Genomic DNA, 21,796 nt, shown 5'->3' with positions numbered 1-21,796 from the left:
CAATACTAATTTACACTTGTACTAACATGTAAGCAAACTGTGAATACTACTACAGAGATATAGATGAGATACAGATCAGTTGGAAGGAAGCTGGCCCTTTAACTTGTGAGAGAAACACAAAAGCACTTCCTATATTAGACAACATTCTGCTGCCAAGATTTCATAATACACCAGGGTTTTATAGGAAGTAACATTGGTCAGAACAAGTTTTTACTGTAACGTTTCTTCAGGGTTGAATTATTACAAATACCTCCTCTAAGTAATAAATTTGATGGTTCTTGATTAACTGTTTTTAATATGCCATACATATTTAATATGTATACAAGTAAAATACATATATTAAATACCTCAAATTTCATAACGCATCCACATCAGGCTGCTGTTGTATCAGTACTTCTGATCCTTACCTTCCATCACGTTCATGTAGCCCACTGTTACTGATTGGCAAGCAAAGCTCATCTCTGTGCTGGTTTAGCACACCAATAATTGAATTGCAAGAAAGTATGCTTTTTGGTTTGGGTTCTGTGTTAATGGAGAGAACCTTTATTTGTTTCAGGTAACAGCTGGGTTAATTTGGCACACTTTCAACTGGAAAGAACAGGTTTTGTTGATTTGTTGATCCAATCATGCAGTTAATTGTTGTGTTAAAGATGTGCTAAGAGTTGTAAATTGCTTCTGCCTTGCCTGAACTCTGGTGAACCACTACAGTAAATGCTGTCTGTAGTGGGCTGTTTGAGTTTCTTTGGAGGGGAGGGTGTTGGTGGGTCGTTTTTAGGACCTTGAAGATATAATTGAGCTAGCTAACGGAAGGCAGCATACACTGCTGTCTGCACTCTGAGCTCTCTTGGAAACTTAAGTCAGCAGGGCAAACAATATGCGTTTGGGATCCCAAACCCCAGAACATTCTATGAAAAGAAGGTTCTTTCAGCTGTTCTTTAAACAAGGATCTGTTTTGTGTCTCCAGCATTTCTGCAGAAATAAGTGATTATAACACCACTTAGCAACATCTAGGGAACAAAGTCTACTCTCCTAATCCTGAAACTCATGTTTTATCAGTGACATCTCCAAGCTGAGAGATTTAGGGAACTAGTCTGCCAAGCAGTTCTCCATGCCTTTTGTTAAAACTGTTCCACTGAGTGGCTGGAATTGCAAAACTTAAGGTTCTTGTTGACATCTGATGTAGAGCAGCAGGTCTTGGGCAGGCGAGAGGGAGGGTTAGGCTCTCGTTTTGGAGAATCCATGTGAGTCTGAGCAGTGCTCTAATATGTGAGGAGCCTGAATTACCTGTGCTTGAACGAGCTGCAGTCTTGTGTGCTGAACCTCAGCGACGTTAGTGATGCCTGCAGGCTATGTCTCAGTGGTTTGGTTTTGGTTCTGTGTTAACAGCGATGAGAAGCAGATCTGTGAACAGCTAAGGAAACTTCAGAATTAAACAATAAAACCAAAGAAGTGTATAATGAGCTTTGGCACCTGTTAGGCAGCTGCTACATTTCTGTCTTACTAGAACACGACTTATGATTAAAGTTTGAAAGTCTGTCTGTTCAGAATCTGGTCCAAAGTAACTGTATTTCTTATTCCAGGCCTATCTTATATCTGTTTATAAAATCTAGATGACACACATTGTGTTGGAATTCTGAAATATATGCATTTAAAGGTGGTTGAGATTTGTCCCTAACTTTCTGAATATGGAGCACATAAGGAACGATGCAAGGTATAGAGTTCCAACCTGTCTGGGCCTTGCAGATGGAGAACCTATAATCAAGGTGTTTTAATCAGTGTTTGCTGAAGGAGCGGTAGTTCCAGAACTGGGTTTCATAGGTTACACTCTCACTTAATGTGGCAGCTTAATGGCAGCTGCTGCCAACTTGAGAGAAATCTCAATGCCTTCCTTCAATACTTCCTTGAAATATTTCCTGTTGGTCACTCATTTACAGCAACTGGATAGACAAGAAATGAGTGCAATGCACAGAAACAAAATGAGCTAACAAAAAATATCTTTGTGTCAAAACATGTCCTGCCTGCTTAAAAATCTGTATTTCTACGAGACATGTTCATTTACCATACTAACGATATGCCTAGTAGGATGAGAGCCTTGAGTCCATACTGTGAGTTTTTTTCTTAAACTTTTTTCCCTCTTCCTCTCTTGAAGAGCATGTAGCAAATTGTACAAGAAGAAATCTGATCTTCCAACAAACAGAAAAATGAAAGTAGAATAAGTAAAACAAACAAAAAGCCCAATTTGAAAGCTTTAAATATGTTCAAACTTCTTAAACCGTGAAGGTGAGGGGGAACAGTTCTTTGAAATCTAATGGTTTTCTGCTTTTTAAAGAATTGATTCCTGTATGTAGTAAAATGAGGGAAAGTATTTTGTTTAAAAAGATATTCCCAAGAGGGAGCAAAATGGGATTTGCATTTGGCTACGGGGATAACTCCACACTTAGACGAGTAGGAAGAATATGCCTAGAATAGGGGGCTCTTCTGCTCAGCTGGAAAGATTTGACTCGTGTCTCTGACAAGAACTGTGCAAGAAGTAGTAACCAGCTGTGGTTTTTCCTCTCCCCACATACTTCTTGTTCTTGAGTGTCTCTCCCATGTATGGGTCATTGAGGAAGCAGACTTCGATGCCTTTGTTTTGCTTTGCTCCTAATATTTTCTTCATAGCTACCAAATACATCATTCAGTGCAATTCCTGAAGAAAAGCAACAGCACTACAGGCTAGATGAAAACTTATCACGTCTCTACTGGCATCTTAGGTGAGGCTTTGGGAACTGTTGGTTTAGAAGCAGTTCTAGTATGCTGCCTTTTGCTTGGGAACACAGAACAAAGCCTGGCATTGATAAAGTACACCCAGTCTTTGAGTTTTAGAAAATTTCTGGTTTGCAAACTGTAATCAGCTACAGAACCTATGCTAAATGAAGTGAGGCATTCATATTCTCTCTTTACTTCTCTCTTCCCCACTCCACCAGTTTATAAAGGTCGTGGCTGGATTTTGTGCAGTGGTAGTTCCAAAGTCAGTAAGAATGGCATTATCTACCCTTGCTCACTATTGGCAAGGTCAGTGATAGGGTATTTGACTTGTTCATGCACAGTGAAAATCAGCCCAGCTGGAGAAACGTATGCTGTGCATACTGCAAGACAATTAAAATAAAATAAAATTCAGTAGCTGCAATCCACATATGGCTAGAGGGAGTCTGCCTGGCTTTGAGAGATACTTTCTCATAAGGACTCTTGCCTTCTGCTGACTTTTTTCCTGTTTGTTAAGGTAGTGCAACCATCAATTCATATAGAGCACATTCTCAGAAAGTCAGCTTCAACCAGCAGAGATCCCTCTGTCATGTGATGTCTCTTCTGTGACACAAGTTTACCCAGTTTCTGTTGCGTCCCAGATTTTCTGTAAGCCAGTATTTTTGCTGAAATTTTACTAAAATGGGAGTTTAATTACATCAGTCGTACAATTTTCCCTTTCACTTTATGTAATTGTAGAAAATCATAAGCATAGATTCACTTATGATAAGACCCTGAAGAATAACAGAACCCTGATGTATGCCTTTTATTTGTGGTTTAAGCCCAGTAGGTAGCTAAAACACGCTGAAACATTAATGAAAAACTATCTGCCACTATGTAGCACCAACAAATTTGCATGATTATCCTTTAGCTACAGAAGGATACAGATGGACAGGTGAAAAGCAAATGAAATTGCCAAACTGTTGAAATCTGAGCCTGTATGAAAACAAAACTCTGTTTTGTCTGTATTTAAAATGTGGTTTTGTACATGTGTGGTTTTAAAGCAAATAGGCTTAAAGTAGATCTTGTTGAGACTTCTAACAATGATATTGTCAGAAATTTCCAATTAGCTGCTGTTAACCAGAATTTAACTTTGTGGGAAGATTCTAGTTGCAATAAATTTTTATTTTTAATGTTGTTTCTGTTGAAGTTTCAGTAAAACCTGGAAAAGGCTGGTTATTTAGGGGTTTTAAGCACCTATTATGGTCCTCCACATTCCATTTTGTGGGCTTTTCCAAGGCTGAGCAATTGAACTTGAATCTGCTATACCCAAGTCATAACCTGAATATGGAGGATAATAGGAGAAGGAATTCAGATACTTTGGGTCAAATGCCTATCTTTCTGCAAGAAGGTGAGGTCATGAAGCCCACAGTTCTTCTGGGGTCTTTGGACTGGTGTCCTGGATTTGATTCCTCTAGTGAACTGTCACCTTTGATTAAAGTAGGGTTAGCAAGGTGTACAACACTGTGGCATTGTGATTTATTTAAAGTTTTAGTGAGTGTGAACTACACTAGTAGCTTTAAAGAGATGCTTATGCTCATACAGAAAACTTTAATCTGCTGAATTTATTGCCACTACATTAGGTTGCTTTGTGTAACAGTTTTATAAAAGATTGATCCAGGAATGTTTTCGGCAGCATCTGTCCATCTTTAGTCAAGTACCCTCAGTTTAAGTGCAGAAAGAAAACATGTTGAATTGGATTTGGATAAATCGAGGGGGTCTGTTGTCACAAGACAGTTTGAACTGATGTAATTTTTACAAATAATTCTTCTATTCCAATAACCTGCTCTGAAGTGACTCTAAAGTTTATTAGATTCTACACAACTTAATCTGTAACTGGATGTGCTGTTTGTTGACTCACTTGTTCAGCTGGAAACAGGAAGGAGATTTCTTCATAGTTACCCTAAAGGTGGCAGCGAGCGTAAGGTCTTTGACAAAGCATTTTTGAATGTGACTGTCCTGGTGTTGTATTTACTGCTTATTTGCCTTATGAATCCATAGCTGAGCCTGAACCTCATGTGGAGCAGACTTTGCATGTGGTATGCACAAAGGAACACTTTGCTGATTCTGTTTATTCTGCTTGGGCTCAGGAACTAGGAAAAAGACTGAAAATCAATGGCTTTAAGTTCTCATTATCAGTTTTAGTCCTGTGAACGTTATTCGGTGAGTTAAACCTTATCTGTCCCTTTTTAAATAAAAGGTGGAGGGGACATGACACCCTCACCATTACAGTTGATACTCAGGAACAGCCGTAGCTGCTGGTTGGAACAGTGTTCTGCTCCTCCTTCCTGTGATAGGTCCTAAGCCTTGTGGTTCTGTAAGGCAGGTTTCCTTGTACTCACCCTGCCTGCTTATCTGGTTCTTGTCCTCTGCAGTACAATGCCTTGGCGTTTGTTCCTCCTGTTGGTGCTGGTGTTTTTTCCAAGCACACCCAATGGGTGCTGCATTTCCTGTGGAAGCAATTAGACTGTAGCTTTATGAAACTGGGCAATGTGGTGGCTCAGGCTTGGACTGTAGCACTGAAGAAAACTGCTGCTGCATGGCTATGATGCAATCTTGTGTGATCCAAGTAAGAAATGAGATTCTAGGTTGCAAAGGGATAATAAGCAGCACTCATTAAATGTATTTTTTACTCCTAGTTTCATACTTCTATGTTGTAGCCTTCTTTTTAGAACTCTGGTTGATTCACCTTACTTTCCAGCTGTAAAGCTGCAACAAGCTTGGTCATGGCCACTTGAGGATTTAAAGTTTGGTTAAATAGAGTGGAGGTTGAGATAGGAAGACGGCTGGTCGTAGGTAACCTGGGAAAGCTTCTGTCCTGTAGCCTGTTCAGTGTTCCAAAGTACAACCATCCTCAGTTTCCCTTGTCGCATGCTAGGGATGAGCATGGTGCTTGGACACTTCTTAGTGTCTGCCAGAGAAGTTGGGTGATCTGCAGTCTGCTCTTCATTTCCCTCCTCTTAGTTAGTTCTTTGCCTTTCAAACATTAGGATTTTACTGAAGGGTTTGGTTGGGTTTTTTCCCCGCCTTTTTTTCTGCAACAATACTGTGGTGTTATAGCCTGTACAGTGACTACTAATTCTCAGTTGGAGATAACATTGTTTGCTCCTGTGTTCTTAAAAGTAAGAAGTTGTTTACCTTTTGGTCTTCATTGTATTACTTTATTTATTTGTATCTTTATTTTAAGTTGGAAACTTTCTGTGTGATCCTTAACATTTTCATATTCAAGGAGCAGAACCAGTAGTTACGCCAACTTGGATTTACCTGTGATAATGGAACAGCTTTGCAGAGCCAGCTGAAAAACAAGGGAAGAGGAGGAGAAAGGAGATTTCCTATCCAGCTAAAAGCTAGCTGTTAAGCAAAGATAGTGTGTGATCCAATATGTGAAATATGTCTTTATTTACAGAAAAATAGTATGTGTGGCAGATCTGGCAGGAGCATGTTTCTCAAATACTTTTACCTGTTAAAAAATTTAAGTGTTTCCGCTGTAAATCTCACTACTTCTGTAACTCAGGTAGAGAAAAGGAGGTCTTCTATGTGAGATACTATTTTTTTGATGTGCCCTTTTTTTTGTTCTCTAACTAGAGGGAGAGCTTTCACTGACTAGAAATGGAACCACTGTTTGGCTTAGTAAAAGTAAACATGAACTGACTCTCAAATAATTTTCTCTGCAGGAATTCAGGTTAGGTCTTAATTGTTTCTCTGGCTCATCATTAACCATGTCTGACCTGTTTCGGAGCATGTGACTGTTCTGAGAATAGCTTTCATCAGCTAATAGTTTTGTATTATGAGATCTAGACAAAGAGATTTCACAAAGACAAGTGAAAAGCCTTACTGACATTATATTGCTTCTTTATGATACAAGACTCATTTTTAGGTGGAAAGAATGAGATTCTTTTCATTTACATGTGAGACAGCAGTTGCTTGGAGGAAATGCATTTTGCTTGCGTGGTATCATGTACCCTGCTTCCTGCACCTGCTCAAATCCCAAGGGGGACTTGCCTTCTGTGCTGGCTCCTTGCCAGCCCACAGCTGGCAAGGTGCTGCTCCTGCAGGTTTGCAGGATAAGCCCTGGAAGACTTGTTGAGCTTCATTATATGCAAACATCTACCCCAGGGGTCCTCAAACTACAGCCCACGGGCTGGATATGGCCCCCCAGGGTCCTCAATCCAGCCCCCGGTATTTACAGACCCCCCTGCCCCCCCCGCCGGGGGTTGGGGGGGGGAAACCCAGCAGCCACAGATGGCTGCCTGCCACTGCATCTGCGCGCCGGCCCCCTGGTTAAACAGTTTGAGGACCCCTGATCTACCCTGATCTCCAGTGTGGAAGTGGCCACAGGAGTCTGCGTGCCTGTGACGGAGACTGCTGTATCCTGGTAACTTTGGCGAAGAATGCCTACGTGCACACAACGTGTGCCCTTCTGCAGCTCCTGAGCAAAGTCCAGCCGTTAGCTGTTTGTATCCAAGGAACCCGAGCTAAAGTATCAGATTTTGCACTGAAATGTGTTAAAATTGTGCACAAGGCCCAGTTGGGCTCTGTTGCAGGATTAGTGATGCCCAGAAGGACAGGAGGGACCTCTGGTAGTTGTATTACTCCTGTCTTTCAGAGCTCCTTAGGAAGCTGGAAGAATCAGGAAGTGCGAAAGGGAGAACTAAAGGGTGAGGTAACCTAAGAACCTGTTGAAACTGTGCTCTGATCTTTGGTCCCTGACTGTTACCAGTATGTTTATAGTGCAGAGCTAGGGCCTTGTGAGTTGGGCCTAAGACTTTGGCTCTCCAGGACACTTGAGCATTACTGATGGATTGAGAGGTACCAAAGCAGCTGCCAGGTGCCTTGATGTGCCAGCCTGGACTCCCTGCACAGGGGTGAAAAGCTGGTTAAACGAGGGAGGCAGCACCCTTACGAATTCCACCATCAGCAGTGAAGCAGGAACTTAGGGGCCTTTGTTTTATGAAAAGTAATCCCAGGTTTTCCAGTAGTTTTGCTCTCCTCCTTCAGTGCCAAGGCCCTCTCCCTGCTTGTTTCCCAAATGGAGCAGTGGAAGGAACCAGCAGAGGTGTTTCTACACTCTGACCTTCAGGAGGAGAGGCTAAGGCTATCCTGCTTTTCCCTTGAGGAGAGGAAGTGATACTGACTTTTCAACTGAGAAGTTTTGAAGCCAGTTCTTGGTTTCAGTCAAGTTCTGTAAGATCTCTGTGTCTACAGGTGAGGAAACCAGACACTTTACCTCTGTGATCCAGGTGGTAATATCTTAAAGCCTATTTTAAATTTTGTTTATCAGTAAAGCTGTACAAGTTCATGAGTCTGGACGAGTCATGGAATCATAGACTGCCAGGTTGGAAGGGGCCTCAATGATCATCTGGTCTAACCTTTCTTGGAAAAAACATGGTCTAGACAAGATGGCCCAGCAATCTGTCCTGCTGAATCTTAAGTGTCCATTGTCTGTGGTTTAGGTGGTTTTGTGATTATATGTATAATATTATATCAAATGTCTGCATGAGTAGTAGCCACAGTGAGAAATCTGTAAAAAACCAAGCCAAACCAAAAGAATTAGAAGACTATAAAGAAATACATTTTTAAGCCTGTATACACTCCAGCATGTTTATATTATTATTATGGAGTACAAAGGATGGATTTCTTTAACTCATCAACTGTAAATCAAGATTTCGGGAAGGTCAGCTTCTCTGCTTCCTGTGTTATACTGGTCCTACCAACTTGCTTTTGGCATTTTTATGAAGACAGTCTCGGGAGTGCTGCTGAAGACTGTTGGCCAAAATTTACCGCTTCGCCTCTTTTCTGTTTGCATTCTTGAATAAGCAATATTTCACTTTTGAATGCAGTATACTTCATATGAACAAAAATTTGAAAATACAAATGCTATTTTTTTCTGAATAATAACCTTATTGGGAAAGGTTAAGGTGGAAAATGCTAAATTACAGGAAGCATAGAAAAATTGATGTCAGTTCAGTCCTTGCTTTTTTTTTACTTTATTTTTTTCCCCTTGAGATTTGAAAGCCTGTTAGCGCTTTGCTATTTTGATGCATACTTAGACTCCTTGGTAAAATGTGTTTTAATTTTGTGCTGAATTCTTAAATTACAAGACCTGAACTGGGATAAACTTTCCTCTGCCCAGAATTGTGTAGCTGACCAGCTATGCAGTGCTGGCTTTTAATTTCCCCTCAATTATCTACTTGTGTCAGTTTTAGAATTAGGATAGATATCTAATTAACTTGGAATGTAAATATTCTAAGTATAGGCTTTGTTTCAGAGAAGTTTTCAAGTGAGAGCCTTTTTTTTAAAACACAAACCTGCATTTTCTTTATTTGCAGTTAAATAAGGCATCTCTAGGTGGCGGTAGGACACACGGGTACTTCTTCAGTCCGCAAAACAACTGTTAAAAGAGTGCTTGCAATTTTGTTCTGGTGTTGGTGTGTGGTTGTTGTTTGTTTTTTTTCTCCCTGTAACAGTACATACAGGATCACTGAGCTCCTTGGCCCTTGAATTAGAAGGGAGAGTGCCTTGGAACAAATAAAGGATAATTTGCATTCAGTTTTATAGGTATTAAAACCTCACACTGTTGGAGTTAACACCTGCCAGTTATTTTTTTCTTTGTTTTAAAAGAATGCATTACACTGAACATAAAACAAAGGCTTAATTATCCAAAGTCGGTATTTGTCAGTTGGTGTGACCAGCTCCAGTTGCCCAGACAAAGCACGGTGGGCCAGGCAGGAATTGGCTGGTGCTCAGCTGCAGGTGGGAACTGTAGCCAAAATTCAAAAATTTTCACTAATGTTTTGCTGTTTTTCAGCTCAATTGAGATACAAGCTGCGTGAAACACATCTTACAGTGATATTCCCCTCAGTAATTCTTTCAGTAACTTATGTCCACTCAGTTCCCTCAAAGGCTTCTGCCTTGAAGCATTTGATTTTTACCTCATACAAAACTTAGGTACTAACTTCCCCTTTTTTTGATGCCTTCGTTACCTGGGTGTTAACAGAAAGAATTGCCTATAATAGTTGCTGACATTGGGACGTTATGTAAAGCAGTGTAGAAAATCCAATATCATCTAATCTACCGGAGACTTGTTATGAAACAAAGATTAGAATTAATATTACTACTAAAAATTTTCTAAGGAATTCCAGTTTTAACTAACTGCGTGATGTAAGTCACAGGTAACACTCTTCTTGTAACTGAAGGTCTGTCTGTTACAGATCTCTTCCATAGTATATGAAAAAATACCTGTTTTTTAAATGGTTTTCTTGATTACTTGGAGATGCCTTTTTTTGCAATTCTGACTGCATTTAGAAAAAAAATATAGCGTGGTAGTAAAGTGAGGATCCCATGTACTGTCATGTTATATATTTTCTACTGACTGTGTGGTACACCAGTCTGCCTGGGGAGGGCCACAGAAATACAGCAAAGACCAGCCTACTCCTAGCTGAGGTTGAGCAAAAGTAAGTTGTTTTGCATATGTATTCTTTCATTGTAGGAGTTGTGAGGGTGTTAAGCTGAGATAAAGTGTGTTGAGGATACGAGTTCTGCAGTGTGATAAACTGCATAACCTTGAAGTGTGTGTCCATTTTTCTTCTTGCTTTCCCATGTGACATGTAAAATAATTAAGCTGAAAATAAGGCTCAGATGTGTCACTTCCTGCAGATCAAAACTAGTGTATTTTATGAAATACACTTTAAAATCACCAGTTGTTTGTATCCCACATTTAGAAATCTAAGGATCTCAAAGTTACAATTTAAACCTGGACTTCGGAGTTTGTTGAGTTTTTTTTTAAGGTACTGTAAGCCCGTTAATGCTTTGTTGCTCTTTATTAATGCACTGGTTCTGAAATATTTATGTATGATAATGTCATGGCCATCTTTCATATGGCTTTCCAAAATGACATGCATAAAATATAAGTAAACCAGAATAAGAATTGTGCTGCTTATTTTAAAAATTAATATTAAAAGGCCTGATTTATACTTATAGTGAAACTATTAACTGATCTTTAAATTGCCTGTTTCTACCTAGACACATGAATACATTCCCATCCTTTACAAGAAACCCTGGGCTTTGACGTGGCAAAATCCATTCACTAGTTGGTCTGACACTTTTTAAGGGGATTCTTTGTAGTAGGTAGAAACTGCTACTCAAGACTTTTCAGTCAACTCTTATGGCTTCAGAATGGTCAAGCAAAAATGCATAAAAATAAAGCGGAAATTGTCTGTGCCCCTTTAAAATTTCTCTTCCTCTTCACAAACAGCTGCCGAAATACAAAGAATACTACATCAGCTTGGAACACCACAAGACACACCTGAGTTGAGGCAACAGCTGTGAGTACTTCACATGACAATGTTTAATTTCATTGCATTGTAAACAATCTCCTGGTAGGTGATGAGGTATTTTTTTTGTTAGGCAGAGTGCTTGATCTTGCTGAGAAAGGTAAGTATAGAGAAATACTTGAAACTTAAATGTTGAGATGCACTTTTTAAAATTAATGTTGGATAGTCTGTAAACTAGTCAGCTGGTTTGCCCATGTGCATTGCCTGCCATATTAACACATCCATAAAATCTATGCTATATATCAGGAAAGGGAAAGTGTCAGGACCAGAAAGCAATTTTATTGTTTAAAAAACAAACGCCGGCACCCTTCCACTCCAGTCAGCTCTTCAAATCTAGCTGTGTAAGTTTCACAAGGTAATGAATATATTGGATTTTTTGGTGAGATGTGATACTGGGCAAGAGAGCGAAATGTCTTTTTAGTGATGAAAGCTACAGTATGGGATGACATTCTAGAATAAACATGTACCAGAAATACTAAAGTAGCAGAAGTGAAATAAAGCTCAAAGGCAGAATGCTGTTCCGTCACTTGAAGGCGGACTGCCATTAATGCACCACTGGCAGAGAGAGTCAGCTGCTTTCCACTTCTCTGCACGGTCCAATGAACTGGTATGATGTGTTCCTTTAAACCCCTTTACCGCATTAATCTCAGCATCATAAGTGCACATAAGCAATGTGTTGTGTTAATCCTGTGGGTGAGAAAGCTGGCAGTTTTCAATGTGGTTGATGCCACACTGTGGCTGTTGAATAGTAGTAGGTGTATACTGGACCAAAGGCATCACATTCGTTTTATATGAACAGCCAAATTGCTTTACAATAGCCTGAGCTCAGGGCCCGTAACATTCACCAGGCACAATCCACAGTGGATATCCTGCTGGAGTCTGTGACTAGGTGAAGATCAACATAGACAGTTTATGCAATACATACATTGCATACAGACAGGATCTAGGCATAAATTCACAGCTAAACAGGATAGAAACTGTTGCAAAGGACACATTCCAGTCCCTTTATGGAAGTAATAAATATGGTAAGCTTCCCTGATTTTTCATCTGTCCCTTTTTCACTTGTCTGAATATTTGGCCTTTCCTTTGATGTTGGTATGTATCTGAAGAGTTATTTGATTATTTTAAATATTGATGTTGGTTGGTTGCGAATAGCTTTCTAGATAAAACCTTTTTATATACATGGGAGAGCAGGATGCAAAGCAGGTAAAGAACTTGAGTTCCTCCAGGAAAAAATATAAAGGTAGAGTGTGTGATAACATAGAAGCAGAGAGACAAAAAAAACCCCAAAATAGCAGTGCTGTTGAAGACCAGGCTTTTTTTTAAAGCAGTGTTGAAGCTGTTAGCTGAAAACTTTAAGTTTGCAGCTATTCTGTTGTGTGAAAATATAGATTTCTTTGATTAAGCTTCCCAGTAGCTATCAGGAATTAACATTTCATGGGCTGTGGTAGCAGAATTATATTCAAGCCATGTATGTTCTTCCACACCAAAAAAACTTGGTCTTTTTTACAGTTATTCTGAACCATAAATGGTAAAAAATGACCAGATATTTCCAACTATTGACAGTCTCAACAGCACTATGAAAAGCATGTCTAGATATACGTAATAACTAGAAACCTGTTGCTGCACATTAGGAAAAGAGAGGAAACCTCAAAAAAAACCCAAAAAACACACACAAAAAAAGGTGAGGAGTGATGCTGTCCCACTGAGGAACAAAACTTCTTTAGCATCTGTCCTGTCTGGAATCCATGATGACACACCTTTACCGTGAAGAACAGAATAAGATGTCTTTGTGCACTTTAGAAAGCATTTAGTACTCTGGCTTTTCTGAGAATTGGTGAAATTCAAAAACAGTAACCCAGTGATCTCTAATGAAACTTTCTATTTGTTTGTAGGCAACAGAAGCAGCAGTACACCAACCAACTTGCCAAAGAAACTGACAAATACATTAAAGAGTTTGGATCTTTGCCTGCAACAAGTGAACAGGTATAAACCCAAAGAACATGGCTTTATTTGACTGTTAGGTTGGCTTATGTAGAGTATCTGAGTGACTTCAGTTCTGCATACCTATTTTTGTGCTGCTCACCAGACTTTCAAAGTGCTGTTTAGTTAGTCAACATACTTGTACAACAGGGACACTTACAACACAAGAATGTTTTGTTGCAGTCCAGACTTGTCCAAAAGTTTGTTTTTATGTATCAGGAATGAGGTAGTTTGACTGAAATGGTATTGTGGTGTGCTTGTGATTTCAGGTAGTTGGGCACTTTGTAAATCTGTTGTAGTGATGTTAAGTCTGACTCCACAGGCACTCTGGCTACTTCCAGGGTCAGGGAATTGTGTGCCAAAGCCTCTTGCAGGGCAGGTGGTCAGACCTGTTTACCTCACTGTCTGAATCATTTGATTACGCACAGTAGGTCTGTTATACATCACGCAGATCAGTTTATGTGCTATGTCTTGTCCACAGGCTTTTTCTTTCTTAAGAGGAGTGAACAGGAGCTGTTCTTAAAACAACTTTTGCAGTCTTTAAACTGCTTCTTTCATAGGTCTGTGTAAAATCTCATCAGGAGGTAACATGCAAAGTGGCTGTTGTTATTAGCACACTGCTCTCTGCCATCCTATGGTTTCTATCCTAGAAATAAAAGAAAAACTATCTTTAAGTAAGGAAAGAGCAACAGGATCCTAGAAAACACAGATTCGGGTTATTGTCACTCGAACGGCTTGCCTGGCCTGTGGGTGGTTACCAAGGAGCTTTTAGGGAAATGAATTGTCTTGAAACACTGAATTCAAATGGCAGGCCATGATCCATGTGGGTTCATTCTGTCAAGTGGTAAACTTCTAACAGAGGTGTTAACACTTGGTCTTTGTATATAGCCTCTAGTTTGGGCAAAGTATATTTGAGGTTTTTTTCTATGGTTTATCTGCTTCTTCGTCTTGGAGCTGAAAAGTTGGTGGTGAGATATTTCACTGTTTAATTTTACTCCTTTTATCATGAGCATCTTCATCAAAGCTACCTCCCAATGAAATGCATAAATAACAGACTGATGAATGGCAAACTATAGCCTATCAGAAATTTGGAAGGAAAAGTTAATGTAACATACGCATTTAGGGATATATGGTGGATGTTCTCCCGAGTGCCTGGTATTCCTCCTTCCTTCCCTACATCTTAGAAAAAAACCCCCGACAAACCCTGAAAGGTTAAAACGGGTATTTTGATACCAGTTCTTAAGTACTTGAGGGGGATGTAAACCAGCTTCTGGATGCAGCTCAATATATTTCCAGTGTTTATGTAAAACACATGTGAAATGAATGCCCTGTTCTTTCTTTTCTGTGCCCTTCCCCTCATTTAGTCACCTTTGCATGTTTTAGCATCCAGGTTTTATAATCAGCAGATAATAAGAAAGGTAGAAGCTTTCTTGTCCCTGCCCATTTCTCATTTCCAGCTGTTAAATGAAAATAAATTCATTGGCTTCCTCTTTAAATGCCTTAAATTGTGCAGAGTTATGTGATCTCAGAGGGAAGGAAGGTTTGGCCATGCAGTTGCAAATGGTTTTGTAGGCAGCCTTCCCTTACACATATTTAGGAAAAAAAAAAAAAATATGGCTTAGCATTGAGCAGTGTGGAAATGGCAGAGCCTTGAAAAGCCTGAGCTCATTTGACTTGGTAAAATTTTTTCTCTTATAGCGTCAAAGAAAAATACAGAAAGACCGTCTTGTGGGGGAGTTCACCACAGCACTAACAAATTTCCAAAGACTTCAAAGGCAAGCTGCTGAGAAAGAAAAAGACTTTGTAGCCAGAGTAAGAGCCAGCTCAAGGGTATCTGTAAGTATCAGAAAATATGCCATTATACTTTGTTTACAATGGTGTTGGTGGTGTTTGATGTCAAACTTGCCCCCACAATGCTGCTTACAAAGGCTCATATCTGACCCCAAATAGTGTAGCGAGTGTGCTATGTGATTTTATAGTAAAGGCTGAATGAAGTTGTAATAACACCCCCTCTGCCACAAGCACACTGAGAACTGTTACTTTTTCCTTGCTTTTGTCACACAAAGGCATGAACTGCCCCTGGGTTCACGTCACAATCTTGCAAAAGCAATTTTTAATAGATTTTGAAATGCTTTTGCTGGACCTTTAGATAACAACGGATTCTTCCTACAGAAAAGAATCACTTGCCAGATTTCTATGCAGTATGAAAGTGGGGAAGTACTGAGGGAGCTTGAGATGTTGAGCTTTTCCTTGTTAGCATACCAATTTTGCCTTTTCACTCTGTGCCAAATACACATTGCTGTACTTGTAAATTTTAGCAGGCAGTTACTGAGCTGAATGTTTTTGCTTGTATTTCAGCTTTGTGCATGCATCAAGCAAAATCAGGATGAGAGCATGTTAAATCATGTTTCAGTTTGAAGTCACTATAAACCTTGTAATACTGACTCCTTACAGAAATGCTGACGGTGCTTCTTTCAGGACCATAATAATTTATTATATTTTTAAACACTGATCATGTAGGGTGGTGCTTCTGAAGATAGCCACAAAGAAGGAACACTTGTCTCTTGGGACAGGTAGGCTGAATTTGTTAAGTCTTTACCTAGCTCAGAATAAGAAGTGGCCTGCAGGGAAGCCAGCTGCTGATACGATTTTTTTTTTTTTTTGTCTTATCAATTGCCTTTTTCTGGGGGGAGTTGGGATAGGTTGTTCAGTTAGGCTTTCTTCTATAAGGCAAGCGTAGAGAAGAGGCTTTGGTGAGATAGTTGTGAAGAAAAAGGAACAGTTCACATCATCCGCGCCCCCCCCTGCCCCATGCTTCAGCTTCAGTCATCTCTTTAAGCTTCCGTAAGCCTGTATTGGGGCTTTCTGAGACCCAAATTTAAGTAAGCAGTCCAGCCTGTGAATAGAGTAAAACTGTCAAGTTGCAATAAGGGTCCAGTGTTTACCCCATTGCTTTCATACTCTCCAAGAACTGCTTCTCAGTCCCAGATTGTTTTGTTGGCTAGCTGGCTTTTGCCTCAGATGGATATAAACTTTGCAGTTTATAATTCAGAAGAAACTTTGCCCTTGTATTCATACTTGGATTTTCCACTTACCTCAGTGTTATGTGCAGCACTGCTACAGCAGCAGCTTCCTATACCCAAGGTGTGACCGTTAGACCTTCCTTGTTAGCTAGACAGGCAAGGGTAAAAACATGCATTTTTTTAACCAGTAATTATGTAAAGTATGTGCTATTTACTTAACTGTCATTTTATTTTTCTGAGTTATTTCTCATTGTGTCTGTTCAATTCTGCGTGGTTGTTCTTTTTTTCTTTGATAGTCAACCGCAAGTACAAGTGCAAGATGAAGAAATCACAGAAGATGACCTCCGTCTTATTGAAGAGAGGGAATCTTCCATTAGGCAGCTTGAGGTAAGTACCTGTGGTTTTACAGCAGAACGTGCTTTTAGTATTTCCAAAGAAAAAACATTTCACAGGTGCATGAGCACTAATTGCAGACATTAATCTTGAGGAGTTAGGGTTTTGTCGTGGTTTAATCCCAGTCACCAACTAAGAACCATGCAGCTGCTCACTTGCTTCCCACCTCCCCTGGTGGGATGGGGAGGAGAGTCGGGGGAAAAGGTAAAACTCGTGGATTAAGATAAGAACAATTTAATAATTGAAGTAAAATGAAATATAATAATAACTGTAATGAAAAAGATAGAGGGAGAGAGGAATAAAACCCAAAAGAAAAATACCCCAACAAACAAGTGATGCACAATATGATTGCTCACCATCTGCTGACCGATGACCAGCCAGTCCCCAAGCAGCAATTGTGAGGCCCTGGCCAATTCCCCCCAGTTTACATTCTGAGTGTGACGTTTTATGGTATGGAATATCCCTTTGGCTAGTTTGGGTCAGCTTTCTTGGCTGCATCGCCTCCCAGTTTCTTGTGCCCCTCAAGCCTTTTCAGTGGCAGGGCCTAAGAAACTGATAAGTCCTTGACTCAGTATAAACATTACTAACAACATCAGTGCGTGATCAATGTTATTCTCGTACTAAATCCAAAACAGCATTGTACCAGCTACTGAGAACAAAACTAACTCTATCCCCGCTGAAACTAGGATACAAGGTTTGCCTGTGGGTGTGGTTTATCCTTCAAAACTGCAAATATTGCCTTTAGATGTGAAATGTATGTTAGAAATCTACTGCATGAAAGCCATGTTTTGATACTGTGTTTAACTTAACTAGTTCAGTTGTGCAATAAGAGAGTCTTCATATGATTGCAAGAAAAACTACATATAATTTTTTTCCAACATAGTGGTCATATTATGTAACTTTAACAGTGCCTATAAATGAATTATGCCTTTCCTCCCAGGTATTTATTCTCAATGTATTGTTCAACATCTTCATTTTGTAAGCAGCTTTTTTAAATGCTTCTGGAAATACAGACATACTCTGTTTCATTCAAACTTTTGTAATCAAGGGCTTGTCAAAAAGTTAAAAATGTTTAAAAACAAGATGTAAACTACACAAAAAATTGTCATGTGTGATGAAATACTGACATCAAGAGACTTCTCTGAAGACAAAATGAATTTTTCCAGCCAGTCTGGAACTCGCATCTCTACTATGAACAAGATAGATGCTGCAAGTCTTGCTGATGCATGTGACAAAATCCTTTCTATGCATAAATTTTTCAATAAGCTTTCCCTTGCCACCCACACTCTAACTTACAGTGAATCAAACCAAACGTGTATCAGTTATCAGTTAAGAAGAGATCATATGCACAGTGGTAACGTGGCATCTGTCACTTCATCATAACCAGATGGTAATAGGATAATGTAATACAGGTGCAATAGCCTGACCCTGTTATAGAGGTAATTTATGTAAACTGTTATGTTTATGAAATTTCCATGTCTTTAATAGGTGCACAATACTTTCTGCACATGCTTTTATTAATTTGGCTTAAACGGGTAGCTTTTAAGCAAAGCTGGCCTGAGCCTTTCCCTTCAGTTAAATTAATACAGGTATGTGTGTAGACAAGCCCTCGGCAATGAGAGGTCCTGTTTGTCATGTGATGTGAAGTGTACTTTGTGCATATACTCATCTTCAGTTAGTTTGATTATGATAAACTTGGTCTTGTAGTACCTAAAAGGCCTTCCAAATAAACATATTAAAGTGGTTTTTTTTTAACCTGTAGTGTAGAGTCATGGATACATACTTGGGAGGAGGAGGAGGAGTATTTGTATCTAAATGTACAGAGATGGTAGAATATATTATGTCAATTAATGCAATGATTTTTTTTCCTTGCAGGCAGATATTATGGACATCAATGAAATTTTTAAAGATCTAGGCATGATGATTCATGAACAAGGTGATGTGATAGGTAAGTCCAATTCAAATATTCTCTGAAACTTTTTTGTTCTCTTTCTCTGGAGAGCAACAACGTAGAACGAACTTTCTCTGGAAAAATTCCTCTAATGATAATACCAGTGCTAAAGCAAATCAGGTGCAACCTAATAAACTGGCTGAGATGACTGGGAATACGTTAATAAAGTGGGTTTAAAAAGTAGCTTTTCATGTGTATAAAGCATCTTTAAAAGCAGGGATTTTAACTGTTTGTACATAAACTTGGAGTTCATGTGGGGAGTTTTACTGTAACGACTAATGATATAAGTGTGCAAATTCAACAAAGGTTCCTGCTTTGCCCTTCAAGCAGACAGGTTTATTCTTTTAAGGAAATGTGTTTGGAAAATACATTTTCTGAGTCTGCTGCTAAGCCATGCTGTTGTCTTATGTCCAGCATATGTTTTCAGGGCTTTTTCTATTATCTTAGCTTGTAATCTGTTCATATTTTTCCAAGGAAAAAAAATAAAAAGTTGTGTCAGTATGATAGAATACCAAAGCATAGTCATGCCTGTTAGGGTGTTTTGTGTGTCTGTTTCCTCAGATTTCATAGGTCTTAGGACTATTTTAATCTGAGCAGAGGGTCGTCAGTAGCAAGTTGAAGGACAAGTTTAAAAAAAAAAAACCATCATCAGAAATAATGAAAGTTTCTACCCCAGTTGGTATCTAAGGTTCAGCTCTGCATCTAGAACAGGGGAGCTGCTACTGACATGAATTCAGCCACTTATTGTCTGCACGGTTCTGAAATGAACTCAGGCATAAGTACAGGACAGGTCAAACTTCCATAATACAAGGTATAAAACTTTGGGTGTTGATGAGGACACCAGCACTTGGGCAGCAGCTGTTACATATGCTTTCAAGTGTGTTTCAGCATGCCAAACCTTTGGCTAGGTTATAACTAATCAAAATTTGAAATTTTTCCTCTTAAAATAAAGACAGCATAGAAGCCAACGTGGAAAATGCAGAGGTACATGTGCAGCAAGCAAACCAGCAGCTGTCAAGAGCAGCAAACTACCAGGTAATGTCAATGCTGACTGCCAGTTTTGCGTAACTGTCCTTTCTCAGTAGTCGTGGCTTCCATTTTCCTACAGAGTTCAGATTTTGCTTTTTAAATTCCTCAAGGCTTGGAGACTTACTTAAAGGTTTATGTTAGGCTATGATGGTATTTCTAGGTCACTATAAAACAAAAGTCAGTGACCTCTGAAAGCTTCAGGTTTCCTGTGATACTAGCCAGGCTGTTTCAGAGCACCTGGAGTTATACCTTTATTAAAAAAAAACAGCAACCAAACCCAAAAAACCACAAAACCACAAACAAACCAACCCCTCCTTTTACAGCTCAAGAGGTAAAAGGTTCCTGTATATGGAAGGCAACTCTCTAAAGATCAGTGGAGTAATAGGGAAGATAGGCAAGAAAGTCTTCTGAGGATGCTGCCAGTTAGCAACAGTTTTTGCTGTCTAAAATATTCTCAAAGCTGTATATCCAGCTTCTGTTAATTGCTACCCTAATGCAAAAAACATATTTCAAACTCTCAAACTTTAAAAAAAGCCTTTTAAATACCACTTCTTTATATATATAAATATATATATAAATGCCACTTCTTTATAACATTTTTGAAACTCATTAGAAATAATCTTATTAGTAATAAGTCTTCCCTCTTCAGTCAGTTAGTCCTTAGACTTTTTTTTTTTTAAATCCTCTTATGTGTGTTACTAGTAGACAGGACAGTAAATCAATGACAAAATGTCTGAAGGATTTCCTGCTGATTTCAGAAGTGGGAGAGGGAAAGGGGTGGATGCATCCTTGAACTGTGTTCTAGGTGGCACTAATTGAATTGGCACATTAAGTATATATGGTTGAGGGTTGATAGCTCTTATTTTGATACTGACAGAGTTCTGGAAAAAAAACCCAGTAGCAGCCAAAATTTTGAGGAAGATGTTAGTTTTCTGGATGAAATTTAAAATGAAAAACTTCATGCTTTATCTCGAAGAGGAAAGGATCAATATCTTCTGATCTCAAAGGAAGGTTATCGAGACTTTTGACAAGCTTCTGTTTAGTGGGTCTTGCAGCAGAGACCAAACACTCTGCAGAACTGGCCTGTGTTTAAAGGGATTGTGTAGTGTGCTTCAGATTTGAACTTTCCTTTGCTTGAAAACTCACCCTTGTTCCAAGACACTGAAGAATCATTTCCACTTTCAGTAGACTTAGTTTCAGCCACTATTATATCTGTATGGTCTGACCCTCTCAAGGAAGCATTAGAGGCTGGCCCAGATGCGCTGGTGGGGCGAGGCTGCACATGGTTGGTACCCTCACAGCTCCTCTTTGTGCCTGGATGAGGTATGCACCACTCATTGCTGTGTGGGGTGCATTCACACAGCAGAGCCGTGTGGGCAAAGCCAGGCTCCACTCCTCTTCTTGCCCTCTTTACCACTGCCGCTTTGGCACTTGTAGAAGTAATGATCACTTGTATGAGAAAATAAAATCACTATGTCTTTAGTCCAGTACCTTGCTTAAGTAGTGTTACAGGGGAAATGTTTGACTTCAGTGCAGTCTTGACAGGAGGTGGTCTCCAGGATGAAAAAGGAGGAGACTGGGAGTGCAAGGAGACAACTGACCAGAGGTTTAAAAAAAGAAGGTACTTTAGCAAATGGATTGAGTTCTAGCAAGTAAAATGATGACATGAAGAAGTCTTAGCCTGAATGGGAGAAATGGCAGTGAAATACTAAAGCTAGAAGAATAGTTAAGAATCTTGGTAGTCTGGGTGGTACTGGGCAGAGAAAGGGCAGCTCTAATGAAAAACTGAGGGGGGGGGGAACCCAGAAACCTCTAAAACACCCAGGCAGAAGAACCTCTGCCAAATAGAGTAGAGCCTGGCTTTGCTTCTGGAGCTGTGGCCTAGTATCACAAGACTTGAGTGTTGTTATCCCTTGGCTATCAGCAAAAGCCTGATAAAACCAATGGTAATTCCCTTTCCTGCTGTAAAGGAAACTTTCAGATTCTGTATTCATCAGATAACAAATGATAAACTGCTGCATGTCCTGCATGCTCTGGTATCTCAAGTTAAAAATCTGTATGGGAGATGTGAAATTTCTGGACATGCTCATAACTTGCACTTTAGTGTTGTAAACATTTGGTCTTTAGTCAGGTCTTTTTGGGTTTTTTAAGTTGTGCATAAGAAACTTGACAAAAACAACTTTAAAACAACTCTGTGAATAGATGCAAAGTCAATCTTTCAGAAGTCTGAAATTGTAGTCCGTTGTCTCCTTCTGTATATACATTAATACTCCTTAAATATGTTTTAGCAGGCTATTTCT

General features: G+C 39.4%; 1 protein-coding gene across 2 annotated transcripts in view; it reads left to right on the top strand.

The window, feature by feature from the left end:
* STX7 (syntaxin 7) overlaps positions 1 to 21,796 on the top strand; it is a 32,976-nt gene that overhangs the window by 9,408 nt on the left and 1,772 nt on the right. For both annotated transcript variants that reach the window (XM_037392118.1, XM_037392119.1), the window contains exons 3-9: positions 11,039 to 11,108; positions 13,013 to 13,103; positions 14,799 to 14,936; positions 15,621 to 15,673; positions 16,420 to 16,510; positions 18,392 to 18,464; positions 19,420 to 19,502. In XM_037392118.1, the coding sequence (XP_037248015.1) occupies positions 11,039 to 11,108; positions 13,013 to 13,103; positions 14,799 to 14,936; positions 15,621 to 15,673; positions 16,420 to 16,510; positions 18,392 to 18,464; positions 19,420 to 19,502 (599 nt within the window). The remainder of the gene's footprint in view (positions 1 to 11,038; positions 11,109 to 13,012; positions 13,104 to 14,798; positions 14,937 to 15,620; positions 15,674 to 16,419; positions 16,511 to 18,391; positions 18,465 to 19,419; positions 19,503 to 21,796) is intronic.

The sequence above is a fragment of the Falco rusticolus genome, chromosome 6 (genome assembly GCF_015220075.1).
Source record: "Falco rusticolus isolate bFalRus1 chromosome 6, bFalRus1.pri, whole genome shotgun sequence".
Classification (NCBI taxonomy): Eukaryota; Metazoa; Chordata; class Aves; order Falconiformes; family Falconidae; genus Falco; species Falco rusticolus.
Note: the sequence above shows the minus strand (reverse complement) of the source record. Positions and strands in the feature narration are given on the sequence as shown.